Source organism: Buteo buteo, chromosome Z, assembly GCF_964188355.1.
Source record: "Buteo buteo chromosome Z, bButBut1.hap1.1, whole genome shotgun sequence".
NCBI lineage: Eukaryota > Metazoa > Chordata > Aves > Accipitriformes > Accipitridae > Buteo > Buteo buteo.
This window is the reverse complement of record NC_134204.1, coordinates 87,873,514-87,887,268: the sequence shown is the minus strand read 5'-3', so window position 1 is coordinate 87,887,268 and position 13,755 is coordinate 87,873,514. Positions and strand designations below refer to the sequence as shown.

The window sequence follows — 13,755 nt, the reverse complement described above, 5'->3', positions numbered from 1 at the left end:
AGTAATAAATTGAAAAAAATTGGAAAAATTGCACAAGTTCAAGACCTGATTGCCCCCTGTTTTAGAGAGAGTTGTGATGAAGAAGTTCTCTGAACTGACCAAGAGAGGGGCATAAGTCCTTTCAAAAATCTTCAAGTTTTACTTTTATCTGGCCAAGTATTTGCCATCTTGGAAAGACTAAAGTTTGTTTTTCACTGTATGGGGTTGTGTTGGATGGTGTGTCCACAGGAATGCAGCTCCTGAGAGCATTTGTCCTCCTTACAAATGTTGGGGTTTCATCTTCAGGAGTAACAGGGAAAAGTGAGAAACATGTCAGGTAAAAGAAAAGTTAGAAAAAGTCAGTTAAAGCCAGGAAGCATGACTCATTTTTCTGTTTGTGTGTATAATACGTTTTTTCCTAAGGGACACTACGTTTAGGTGGATGGTGGCTGCTAGGATCTTCTTAATAGACCCCGAGACTTGCAATGAGGAATGCAAAGCTAATATTTACTTGTATCTTCCCCAAATTTTATGTCATCCCGCAAGCAGACAGCTCCTTGCGTGCAGGCAGGAGTCCGGCAGGCACCCGCTGCTGGGCTCGGGCACCCTGTGCCGTGGCAGAAGGGACCCCCGTGCCATCCCATGCCAGCCCCTCTGCCGGTCCCACGCCAACGGAGGTGGGACAGGGTCGGCAGCTGGATGGGTTGTGCCGGTGCCGGCCGGGGGGGGGCAGTCGGTGGGTGCTGCCTGTTTGCCCCTGTTTTGGCGGTGCTGTGAGCCCCTCTGCCTGCAGAAACGAGAGAGGAGAGCAGGGAGCGAGGGCAGTTCTGTCGTTTTTACATCTGCGCCGCTTCCAGCTGAAACCTCCTCTGATCCAGTCTGTGGCTTTATTGGTGGGAGGGGAAGAAAAACAACTCTAAAATCCAGCCTAAGAGAGCACGTCAGGAGAGGAAAAACCTTCCCATATTTACTCTCAGTAGACTATTAAACAACACCAGGCTATTAATTTGGCTTTTGAGTCTTCACTAAAGCCTATAAAAGCGCACAGTTGTCAAATGGAGTTCATTTTAATTTCCTTTCAATCACAGTAAATTATTCAGGTGATAAATCAGCTGGGGCAGCCTCCTGGCTGTAATAGAAACCCTAATTCCTGGCTAATTATCCAGCCCATTGCTGCCAGCAGATCAATACCCCTACCGAATGGAAAGGGCGCGGGGTCTGGGCGGGCAGGGTGGCGGAGGGACGGCAGCTGGGAGCACCGGTGCCCGTGACCCCCGCTCCGTACGGGGGGCTGCGGGGGGGGGGGGTGATCTGTGCAAGAGCTCCCTCCTTGCCTCGCTGCTTGTAAGGGAACATGTCCCCCTCGGGGCTGCAAGGTGGGACAGGGCGACCACGGCTCGTCCACTTGCCCGTCTGCCTTCGCCGTGCCGGGGTTCTTCGTGGGGTGGGAGCGGGGTGCGAAGACCCCGCACGCAGGTGAGGGTATAGGAGATGGAGCCCACTGGGGGCTGGAGGGGATTTCGGCTCTCTCCTTCTCCGGGGTGACCCTGCTGCGTTTTTTGCCTCGGTGGGACGCGGCGCTGGTCCTTCGCTGCGGTTGTTCCGTCGGTTCCCGGAGCGTGGGACTTTGCTGGTGATCCGCAAGATAAGCCGTGATGGGGTGCTCGGGTGCTGTAGGAACGGGGTGCTTGCATCGCAGGCAGCACGTGTGTGCGCTGCGGAGATGGGCTTGCTCCTGGTGCTGCCCGTCTCTGCCGGCTGGTGGTTAAAACAGGCAGAGATGGGGAGAGTGTCCTTTGAGGGAGTCAGGGGCTACGCAGAAGGAGATCTCGGGCTGGTAGTATTTTTTCTTGCCATGGAGTGCCTTTCAATAATGGTAAAATTTAAAGGGGTGTAAAAAAGACTGGAGAGGACCAGTGCTCAGCCGTGACACAGGGCATTTCACTGGGAAGGGGCAGCAGGTCTTCGGAGGTGACATTTGCACTTACCCCCATCTCCTTGCATGTTGCATCTCCTTGCGGTTGTTCAAGAGCTGCTCCGTGCACAAAGCCCTTCGAGCCCTGAGAAGATGCTGCTAGCCGTGGCCTCCGGTTCACAGGGAGCCATCGACTCCTGGTGAAATAACAGGTTATTCTGCAGGGGTGTCGGGTAGAGCTCCTCCATCTGCCAGGACCCCCTGGATGCTCTGGGGAGCTCAGAGCTCTGAATCGCCCTCGGCTTCTGGAGGCCCAGCCTTCAGCATGTGGGACGTTGTGGAGGATCCCTGTTCCTGTTCGCCGTCATCGGGATTGTCGCTTTTTCACATTACAGTGGTACTGGGAGGGCCCAACAAGCAGCATGGGGCTAAGAGCTTTGTCCACTGGCCGTCTAGGAAAGAACAGTGTCCCCGAAGGTCATGCTTTCTGGATGGAGAAGGCAAGTAATGGCTGGGGAGAGGAAAGCTGTTTCACCTGCAGTGCAAATCGAGAGAGAGCAGCCCTATGCGGTGACTTGTGCGTGGTGCCACGGGGAGGCTGAAGTCTCTTCTCTGAGCCCTCCATCCTTCCGTTGCACCACTGGGGCCGGGAGAGGGGGACGGGGTGCACCACCTTCTCCTTTGGCTCTGCCCTGTTTTAGGGTCAAGAAGGAGAAAAGAAACCTGCCATGGTGTTTCTTCCTGCTGAAAATCAACTTTTATGAGTAGAAAGCCTTTTCTTTTAGAATAGCAGCAGAAAGCACAGCTCCTTGGGCCAACACTTCCCGTTTGCGTCCTTGCCCTCTGCCCTCCCTTAGAAGCGTTTTTTTGTGCATGAGCTTCTGAAGAATGCACAAAGTTCCCCACGTGTGCCGCCTTGTTGTGACATGTTGTGTTGGGTGGTGACAGTCACAGCAGACTGTTGTATGAGACCAGGTATTTTGCGTGACAGTGAGGCTGTGGTGGCGGGGAGTTTTCTGGGGATGGAGTATGACATGAGCCATGTATCCTGCTAACATCTCTCTGCATCAACATCGTCTTTGCAAGAGCACCCTGCAGCTGGCATGGACACCCAGGTGTGTCTGTTTGAGCAGGGGCTGGAGTTGAAACATCTGGTCTTTGAGTAAGCAAAAGAGGTGGGAAGAAACCCAGGTGGGATAACCCAAGGGATGCCCGCTCTCCTGTCCAGGCAGAGGGCCAAGGATACCCCATGCCCACACCTGAGCTCGATGCCCCTTCCAGTGGGTCCCTCCCTGCGGAATCGGCTGGTGACCTGCTTTCCCGCTTCGTCTGGAAGCAGCAGGCAGCCTGGGGTCAGGATTTCTCCTGCAAACTATTCCAGAAGGTGATCCGGAGTGTTTCCAGGCATTGGCAGTGCCCAGCGTGCGATGCCCTGCCAAAGAGAAGCTGCTGCCGCGGTTTCACCGCACGGACCCTGCTGTGCTGGCGAAGCGTGGAGGTACTTGGCGTCGTGTAAGGAAACGCACAGGCTGCTTCTTGTCCTTCTGGGTCTCTCTCTCTCAACCAGGCTGCAGTGAGTCAGGACCTGAAGAAATGGACCAAAAAACAAACAAAAAAGAGCTACTGCCCCATGCCTGCTACTTCCCTCTCCTCCCAGCAATGGCTGGCCAAATTAGTGCAATGAAACCAAGCTGGGGGAGAGCAGCAGCGCACGGGTCTCAAGGATTTCGGGGTGTATTTGAAAGACTAGAGCTCTCCCAGTGCCTTTTAGTGTGTTGGAGAAGCCCCAGCGATGGCCTGGGTTTATGCTGATGCTGCTTCCCTCCGAGTCTGCCGCATTGGGCTCGTCCCACAGCTCACATGGCTTTGTCTGGGGACCACGTCTGGCTCCAGTGGGGTAGAGCGTGGGTCCGTTTCATAGAATATAATCATAGAATCATAGAATCATTTAGGTTGGAAAAGACCTTCAAGATCATCGAGTCCAACCATTAACCATGCCCACTAAACCATATCCTGAAGTACCCTGTCCACTTGCTTTTTGAATATCTCCAGGGATGGCGGCTCAACCACTTCCCTGGAGGAGTCCTTGTTGCCCCCTCCCCTTGCCCCAGCAGGGAGGGGGAATCCCAAAATACCGAGGTAGACAACACCTTCACAAATTGCAGTGCATTCCTGGATTTTAACACCCGCTTTTTTCCTCTTGACTGCTTTCAGATATGACCATATGTGAAAATACAAATTCCCAAGCTAAAAGAAAGGCCAGTTTTGCTGTGTCTGGAGCTCCAACATCTCCTTCGTCCTTGTCCCTTTTCTCTTTGCTCTGTACTGATGCAGTGGGGGATGATTTTATTCCCTGGGCGGGCTCCCCACGTTGTGCACAGACTCATGCAAAGGGGGTGTTGGTGATGTGTGGTGCAGCCGGTCACCAAGTTTCATCTCAGCACTTTACACCAGCTTTACACCCGCAGCTTAGTGACGACAATGGGACACATAGTCCTGCAAGGGCGTTGGGTGATCTCCTTCAGGAGACTTGCCACGGCTTCTGTAAGTGTGGTACAGATGTGGGAAATTTAAGAAAAGCTTTCCCCTCTTGTCTTGCCAGAAGCGTCCACATTTCCTTGCAATTTGGCAGCTGGCTTTGAGTAATTGTATCTCTTTGTTCATCATGTGTTTTGCCACACATTGCTAATTTTTTTCAGTTTAGAGAGATAAACCAGGTCCATTAGGTCAGCAAGTTTGAAATAAAACCGCACACCTTTGTCTTCATATGAGTCTTCCTTCCAAGGTTTCATGTCACCAGCAGACAGCTAATGGAAAGTCTGTCATTGCAGAAGGAGTCACAGACAGTAGCCAGTCAAACAGTGGACTCTGCCTGAGAGCTGACGAGCGGTGATATACTGGCCACCATCAGATTTTCAATATCACATCAAAGCATAATATATGAGTCAGATGAGTAGAATTATAGTCACTCATGTAGTCTTTGTCCCTTTGAAAAATAATAGGGGAGTCATCCATGCACTTTACAGTGTGTATGTATGCGACGCTTCACTTGCATAGGAAAATAGATCTGGAATCGTCCTGAAGCTGATTTTCTCTGTGGAGAAAGACAACATCATGTAATGGCACTAGTTGGCCAAGATTATGTCATAGCAAAATTGACCGACCTCCTAGTGTCTGTGTTAGCCCTGCAAGAGAGGGAGAGACAACACAGTTGCCTGTTGATTTATTTAATGCCTGACCTGCTCACATTATATTTGAGGGGAAGGGCTTGCACCACCACTTGAAAAATGGAAGTTCTCTTCTTAGTCCCTGGTAAATGTCTGGATCCTGCAGGCTTTGAATAGTTTCAAATACAATTTCCACCCTTTGGTTTGGAAATCAGTGCTGTTTTACTCTCATTCCGTAGGCTTTCTCTAAATCTGTCCATCACTTTAATCAACAAAGATGGGTTTCTCAAAGTATGTTCCCTACACAACTAGTGAATACCTGGAGATCACTATGTGCTAAAGCATCTTAGAAGGAGCCAAACTCTTCATGGCAGTGCGCGGTGGGACTACAAGAGACAGGGGCGTGAGCTGATGCAGCAGATGCTCTGCAGGGTCCAAGGGAGCAATTCTTCCCCCCAGGGACAGTCAGGCAGGGCAGAGGTTGCCCTCAGAAGTTATGCAGTCTCCATCCATGGTGGTTTTCAAGACCCAGCTGGATAAAGCCCTGAGTGACCTGGTCTGGTCCTGCAGCTGGCCCTGCTTTGAGGGACCTCTGGAGCTTCCTTCCAACCTGGATTATCCTACAACCTTGATGTCCAGCTACCTGCTGTTCATTCCAGCTGTCATGATGTGACTTAGGGAAACTTTTGTACGGTTGCAATGGAGAATGTGAACAGCATGATTGGGGTGGGAGAGCAGCACCTGGTTCACACAGTGTGCAGGATGAGATGGAGAGCCGTCTGGGATGAGGTGCCCAGGAGCCTAAGCAACCTGCTTAGTGCAGATGCTGGGTTTTCAGAAGAATGCCATGGTTTTGTGTTGCCGTTTGTTTAGGAAGGGATTGAATGAAACAGCCTGCAGAAGGTGTTGTATGATGACAAAAACAATTGTGGAGCTAAGCCACTTCCAGAAAAAAGGGCTAGTATCAAAATTCCTCTCTGCTCATACGAATAGTGGCTGCTTAAAGATCTGGTGGCAGCAGAATTTGCTGAAATGAAAAAAACACCCTACATCTGAAAGGAAGCAGACTCTTAAGCTAAGAGAGCAGCGTAGCGTGTAGGGGGATGGTTTCAGCCCTGCTGCTCTTGGCTTGAACATGTAATTGAATAAGGGCAACCTCAGAGGGGCAGGGGTTTCCTCTGCTCATTCTCTGTGCCGCAGGAGTCCCCTCCAGGCTCAGAGTCAGTCCAGACTAGTCATATTCACAGACGTACACGGAGGGCTGTGGGAGAGCAAGGTGCTGGAGGCAGCGAGTGCCTTTCCGAAATGGGAGCTGGGCAGAAAAACTGCACTCATCAGATGCCGTGTTTGGCTAAGAGCGTTTGGCCAGTTATTGAGACCTGTCTAAATAATTAAAACACACAATGAAATAATGGATAAAATTAAGGCAGACGAGAAATTGTCATTAGATTATGTGGCTGATGAGTGGTTTCCAAGCATTGCCAAGTTGTGAGGCTTTGCACCAGTGGGAGTTTTTGTTGAAGGCACAGACCCCGCATCCTTGTTTTCAGGCAAACGGTTGTTCTTGTGATTGTAGAGAAAAGTTTGAAAACAACCCCAAGTACACTTCTGGCATAAGAACTGGGGTGGCTCTTGGGTGGAAGAGATGCTCAGGTCATACCAGCAGTGGGTTTTCTTCTCGTTGTCTGACGCTGTTTTCTCGTTGTGATATTTTACTGCGTGTGCAGTGCCCAGGCATCTCCAGCACAGCTGACGTTTTAGCAGCAAAATGATGATTATTACAACAGCACTGTGTTTGGCTGAACCTGTCTTTCCAACAGAGAATGTTTTGATAAAAACTGAAATGTTTCACTGAAAACTGTAATCTTTGATGATTTTTCTGCATAGAAGGTCCTTTGCTGGAGCCTTTCGTGATAGAAAGGAGGTGCAGAGCCTCCAGCAGCGGCAGGCTGTGGGTCTCATCAGACAGAGTCTTTTTACCTGGAACTAGCACCCTGTAGTTACCCTGTAGGTACCACACTCATTGGTCAGCCTGCCTCTGTTCTGCTTCCTTTTCTTACACCCATGTGCAGACAATTTCTGATGTTTCCAGGTGTTTTTTTCTGAAGCTGAGGAGCCCGTTTCCCTGCCCTGCGGTCAGGCAGCGTGGATGGGGTGTTTTAAGTGCAGAAGTGGGTGTCTCTGGGGTGGGTGATGCTCTCCTGCCCACTCTCTGTCAGGGCAGACCCTCCTTCTCTGCCAGCTCCTTGTTCCGAAGCCTCCGCACTCCGGACCTGCTGCCGGTCAGGTTTGGTTGTCAGCAGGTCTCAGCTAATTAGCAAAGGAGAAAAAACCAGCTCAAGATTCACCCCACGAGATTAGTGGGGTTCAGTGCCCGTTTATCCTTACTGAATGTCACAGCAAAGAAATCACTGCATCGTTGCCCAGGTTTTTCCCCTGCCAGGCATTTCTGTTGACATGAAACGCGCCTGCAGCACGTGCAAAGGGGAAGGAGCGTCTCCACACCTCTGCATCCCCCAAAGCCCTCCCTGGCACATCTTATTTGCTGCACAAAACACTCTGGTTAAGGGAACCAAGCCCAGGAGCGTTGCATTGCATTCCGTATGTGCATGGGTTGTTCCCCACAGAGACCGGTACCTGCTGCCTTCCTAACCTTATGCCCCTGAGGACTTGTACCTGAAAGTGCTTTATAAATCTTACTAAAACAGTGTTTGTGCTTATATTTCTGGCTTTTCCATAAACACATTGTAATGAAGACTGGCTTGCAATATTTTGGCCCTTCCTGTTCCAGTCAGGTACAGGTGAAGAAATGAAAGAAAAACTTTGGAAAATTATGTTTGTTTATTTGTTTTTTTTGTTTTTTTTTTTAATGAGGTCAGTTCTGCATTGGGGATTTGATGGGGAAGTCAGCATTGTAGGAAAAGCTGCCACCCTCAAAATGGAAAACAGAAGACTCCTGACTGTTGTAGGGTCACCAGGATCCCAGGGGCACTAACAGGAAAAGTGAAAGTCTTTTGGAAAACAAAATAATATGTGTTTGTGTCCAGCTTTGAAAGTGGCCTGAAGTTCAGGAATTTATGGGTTGATTTGGATTTGTTCCGCTTGGACTTTGCAACACGCCACTAAACACAGCAAACTCCTTGGCTTTCTCTGTTGGCTTCCATCTGGGTGGCGATTCGGTGCACCTGGAGCTGCAGCAGCTGCCAGGACTTTGGCTACCTGGGAGGCTTGGTCCATGGCAAACGCTGCCCAGGGTATTTTGCCATGGGATATGGCTTTGAAACCAGTTTCTTGTACACAATACGTAATATGATACAGAGAGTGTTATGAAAGGAATCTCAGATGGCATTCATGAAATACCTTCAGATAGTTCATCTGAAAGCATTACAGAAGTACAAATGGTGTTCTTGCAAATTCGCCCAAGACTTCTCAAGTGTCAGGAGCCATTGGTAGGATGGATTGAAAATCTGGCAGTCTTGATGTAAACTTCACACACATTCTCAGTGTGCTTTCATACTTCTGCTTTGTGTGTCTCCATAGGGAAATACTTGACCGTGCTGCTGGTTGTGTTTTCTTCCCTGCTCACCCATGCTGGGTGCTTCAGTGGTAGCAGTGGAGCCACTGTGATGGGTGATCGTCCATTTTCCCTCCTCCTTTGGCAGAAATTGTTATTGTCAGGGGTGAAAGTGTCCAGTTCCTGTCCTGAGAAAGAGCAGGTTTTAGCAATATCTTGTGGCAATGAGTGGCATAACGTGATGATGTACTGGATTTACAAAAAGCAAACTGCTTTTTCCACCAGGGTGGGACGTGTTATGCTTTATTTTAACTGTGTTATGCTTTATTTCAGTTGGGTGCCCCTCTTTTTAGTGTTGTGTGTAGGATGGTGGAGGCTGCTGACAGAGCAGCGAGGTGATCGGTCGGTTCATGGTGGGCTGAGAGGAGCCACGGGCAGGAGAGCGTGGGAAGGAGGGGAAGAGGAGAAACACCCTGTGTGAATCCACATGAAAAGATGGAGAGGAGCAAGCGAAGGGCTGCCCCAGGGGGAGGAGGAGGAGGAAGGCTTGGAGAGGAGAAGTTGGAGGGGGCTGGGGGAGATGCTGTTTCGGGGAGGACGCCTGCCTGGCCGGCTACGGTGCCGCTGTCAGGATGGATGTGCAACGCCAGCACCAGGAGAAGGCTGCTGCAGAATTTGTTGTGCCATTTCTGCATTCCTCAGTAGAGGAATTCCTCCTGAACTGGGAGGTTCTGGCATGGAGACGGTGGGAAGAGCCCATGCAGGGGCTGTGAAGGCAAACCTGGAGCCTGGTCAGTGCTGACGAAGGCAGGAGGGAGCTGGGGTGAGTCGTCATTTCATTTGGTGTCCTGGAGGAAACAGAGCATATTTATTCGGAGAGAGGAAGGAGCTGCTGGGGATGAATGTGCGATGATGAAACTTGCTAATCCTGGCAAAAGCAGAGGTCGGCCCTCACCACCGCTGTGCTACCGCTGCTCATCCAGGCGCTTGTTATTGGCTTGATGAGGCTAAAAAGTGGAAAGCCACCTTAGCTGCCCGGATTGTATGTGTCCATTTACTTCCCTTGGGCTGGCCTTACCATGTTTTTCTATGGAGGCTTCTGCTTAGAAACCAGAGGAAAAGAGTCTGCTGGCCCCCTCTGCCTCAGCAGGGCAACTGGGATTGCAACGGCTGGTGAAAATCTTGGTTGGAAAACACCTGGAAGTGTCTGCAGGTCTTTGCTTTCTTCCCACCAGACCTTCCAGGAGAGGTTTGAGTCTGGGTGTGAGGAGCGGCCAGGCAGGGATTTGGGGGACTTAGGGGTCCATCATTGCCCCTGTACACATGCTCAGACACCACGCACACTATTCAGACCTTGCTTTTATTTGGTCTGCTAGCTCTGACTAAGAAATAATAATAATAAAGAAAAAAGGGGCAATTTCAGCCGCAAGCGTGGGCTGTTTTCTGTGCTGCTGTTTTGTGGGGTTTTGTTGTTCACCACGGGCAGCCGTGGTGCATGTGTGTGCGTGCGTGTGTGTGTGTGCACGGGTGTGATTTACTGGCCTGTGCAATGCCACATGTCTTTAAAATTACAGTGCCCATTTCCTGCTGAAATAATTTCTACAAAGAGAGGCTCCTATTACAGCAAGAGGAGCGTGGACGTCATGATTTATTATTATTTATGGTCCCAGGGCCTTGTTTATGCACGATGGGTTAGGTGCTCAGGATAGAAATGCCATTATGCAAATGACATTGAATGTCCTTACTGAGCCTAAATAATTTTTGTGTTGGACGATTAAACCTCATCTGTTATTGATATGGGCTGCAGTCGGGCTATTAAAGAGTCCCAACAGTACTTACTCCCAGTAATGGGAAAATTGAGAGGAAGAGGCTAAACAATTGCCTCAAGTGTGCTGTGATTGTCTGGTAGGAGTGGAACATAACGAACCCCCTGAATGGAAATCGTGTTTACTACTTAGGGATAAATAAAAAGGGAGAACATGCAATAAATTACGCTTTGTGATGTGATTCGGCACACCAGAGAATTTGCGTACTTTCAGTTTATTTATTTGAATTTTTTTGGGGGGACGGGGGGTGGTGGTGGGGTGGGTTGGATGTAGGTACTAGGAGCAGCCAGGAAGGATTCCCACAGTGTGTGCCCCCGGCCGGGTGGCTGGGGAGAGCCGTCGTCCTCAGGAGCCGTGCCGCCACCGCGCCGTCCGCTTTGACACAGCTGTGCGGTCACATTTTGATCAGTGTTGATAGCTTATGAATTCCAAAATTGACAAAATTTACAGAAAAATGAGGATAATCCATCTTCCTTAGCAGCCTGTCAGGAGCTGGCTATACTTCATAATCTTCAATTACAGATGCTATTTTCAGACATTTACATGCAGATATTAGAACAAAATGAAAATGAGAAACAAAGAGCGAATGGAAATGCAGCTATTTATATGTATAAAAGAAAAACAACAGGTAAATTCTAGGCATTTAGATTGGATTTGGGGGTCCCTTCGGAAAATCTGAGAATGGCTGTGTCCGCTTATGGATTGCACTGCGCAAATGTAAACTGTAGCATGTCGTTTCCCACATTCAGATAATCTGAAGATTGGGTCAAAAACAGGTCAGTTATTCTGACGTATGAGGGTAAATCTGTTCATGGCAGGGTGCACTAACTAATTCCCGCTATCTTCAGAGGAATCTCTGGGGATGTGCACAATCCTAATTGGATCTGGGCTAAAACAAAGCACAGCTGTTAATTTTTTAAAAACATGTATGTTTTGTGAAAGGGAGATTCAGAAATATTCCATTTAAACCAAGGGAAGAACGTCGTACCGCTGAAATCAAAGTTCCATGCCCTGTGAGACAGCAAAGAGCCGGACGTTGCCGGAAACAAAGAGAAACTGGGGTTCAGCCCCAATTAGCTGTGTAAATAGGTTTTGCTCCAAAGCAGAATTGGTTTTGGTGGCTGCAGTGGGCAGCGCAAGGAATGTCATGTAAATTATGAAATGGAGAGGTGGCTGGCGGGTGGCAGCGGCGAGGCTTTGATGTATAGGTTTTCGGATGCCTTTCCCATCCGGGTCTGAGGCGGCTGAGGAGGAAGGTGTTAGGATGGATTTTCCGTTCCCATAAAATTTCAGGGAGAGCAGCACCGGTGCCTGTGTGGCTGTGAGTGGCTCTGGGTTTCTGAAAGCCTGGGGAGATTAATTAGAGCTGCTTTGGATTAAGCTCTCCGAACCATATCTAATGTTACAAATTTCTTCCCTTTGTCAGGCTGAGGTGGGGGTTTCCATGGACAACCTGCCTGGTGTGCGCCAATTCTGCCTTTATTTATTAATTTTAAAGTATCACAATGCGATGGCTTTGGGGATATTAGGGATGAGGTCCGGCTTGCTGCTGCCGTGAGGGGCGAGCAGGGGGTTTGGTGGTCGTGACCTGGGGGACAGCGCTGGCTTTTCGGAGACCTCAGATTAACGCATGGCTTAAACGAGGAGTAACGTCGTTTTTTTGGCAGCGAAGGTGCTCCTGCGCACCGTGCCTGTCGGTGCCGGCGGTCGGCGCGGGGGCAGACCAAGTCCCAAAGCCCCAAGCTGGTGCATCGCCTTGATGGTCGGAGACCCTGTCGCGATGCTGCTGCTGCTGCTGCATCCCCAGCAGTGCTGCGGGTCCGGGGGGGGGGGGGGGGGCAGCCGTGCCAGCGGCAGGAGGGCACAAGAGGCGTCGCTTCGTGCCTGCGCGACGTTTTTTGCAGGTGTGATTCGGAAAGCCGAGCAGATGCAAAAAGCAGCACGTGCGAGTGCTTGCCCCGTGCGGCAGACGCCTCTTTTCTGTCTTTGCTTGGCGCGGTCTCTCGAGAGGGGTGCGGGGTCTGTGCCCCACAAAAGGGACGGGGGCAGGAGGGGGATGCATTTATCTCATGCCGCCTGGGTCGCAGCGCTGCCGCAGGGCTCATCCCAGCCTGTGGGACCTCCCTGAGTTTCCCACGCCGGCACCCCAGAACCAGGCTGTTTCAGGGAGCAGTCTTGTTCCCCGCTGTGCGTCCGTCTCTGTCTCCCACTTTGGGATAAAATTCCAGGTAAATCTCAAAGAGGAAATTGCTGTGCATGTAGGGTGGGTTGGCCTTTTCGGTGGGTTATGCTCAGGCACCTTCTCTAGGAAAAGCACAGGGTGAAGCCATCGATGGGCTGTTTTGCGACTCCACTGTAGCGTGGCAGAAGACAGCAGAGCCTGCCTCCCGCCACGCTACGTAAACTGCTTGAAAACGGTACTGAAACACTCTTGCACCCCTTTTCCCTCCATCTGCCCCCACCCCGGGGGGGTAATACTTAGAAATGATGCTTTTGCAGTGGAGGAGGTGAAACTTCTCCCAGCACAGAAACCTTCCCATTTGCGCTCTGCAGTGAAGGCTGGCGGGGGACGGGCCGTGCAGACCCCGCTGCCTGTCGCAGGGGGGGTGTGCTGCTGCCCATGGGCGCGCAGAGACCACCCCTCTCCTCCCCACCCCAACTGGGCACCGTGCCTGCTGGGGGGGGGGCCCGTGCCCAGCCCCCTGCCAGGCGCCCAGGTCCCGTCTGCCCGAGCCGAGCGGGATGGGGCAGGGGGAGCACGTGAGACCCCATCTTGCCCCTTCTTCCAGTTTGTCCTTCTCGGTCTCTCCTTTTATATATTCCTCGTTTTCACGTGTCTGTGTTTTCTCTCCTCCATGCTATGGCAGTGGTGCTCCATGCTGATGAGACAGTGCGTGGTACAACCGCAGGCAGTCATTTTTCAGGTAATTTCTAGGGTACTGAACACCCGACTCTTGCTTTTTCACCTACCGAGCAGCAGGTCAGGCTTCCCACTGTGCAGGGAGGGACCCCTGGCCGTGCCCGGCCATCCCGAGCTGCTCCTTTGCCGGGTCCCTCCATCAGGACTGTGTGAGGAGGTGGGGGGGTCAGCAGCGGTCGGGGCTGCCCGATGGTCCGGGCTCGCTCCGCCTGGGTGCTGGGAGCAGCGATGGTGGTCAGTGCATGGTCGGTGCGGCTGCTGGTGGCTCCGAGGAGGGATGTGGGCAGAGTCTTGCCAGGGCAACAGGGAGGCAGCTGGAAAATCCCTGAAAATCCCACTGTTCTTACCCCTGGGAAAGCTTGCTGGGCCATTGCAAAAGAGGTGCAGCTCCTGTCGGCGGCAAGCTACTGGGACGAAAAGCAGGGAGGGACCCC

The 13,755-nt window shown here is 51.2% G+C and overlaps 1 protein-coding gene across 7 annotated transcripts in view; it reads left to right on the top strand.

Moving 5' to 3' along the window:
* PAX5 (paired box 5) overlaps positions 1-13,755 on the top strand; it is a 135,093-nt gene that overhangs the window by 57,723 nt on the left and 63,615 nt on the right. Inside the window, exon 7 of one of the 7 annotated variants that reach the window (XM_075019469.1) lies at positions 13,269-13,325. The exons of the other annotated variants lie outside the window; for them this stretch is intronic. Within the exon in view, the coding sequence (XP_074875570.1) occupies positions 13,269-13,325 (57 nt within the window). The remainder of the gene's footprint in view (positions 1-13,268; positions 13,326-13,755) is intronic. 7 annotated transcript variants of the gene reach the window in all.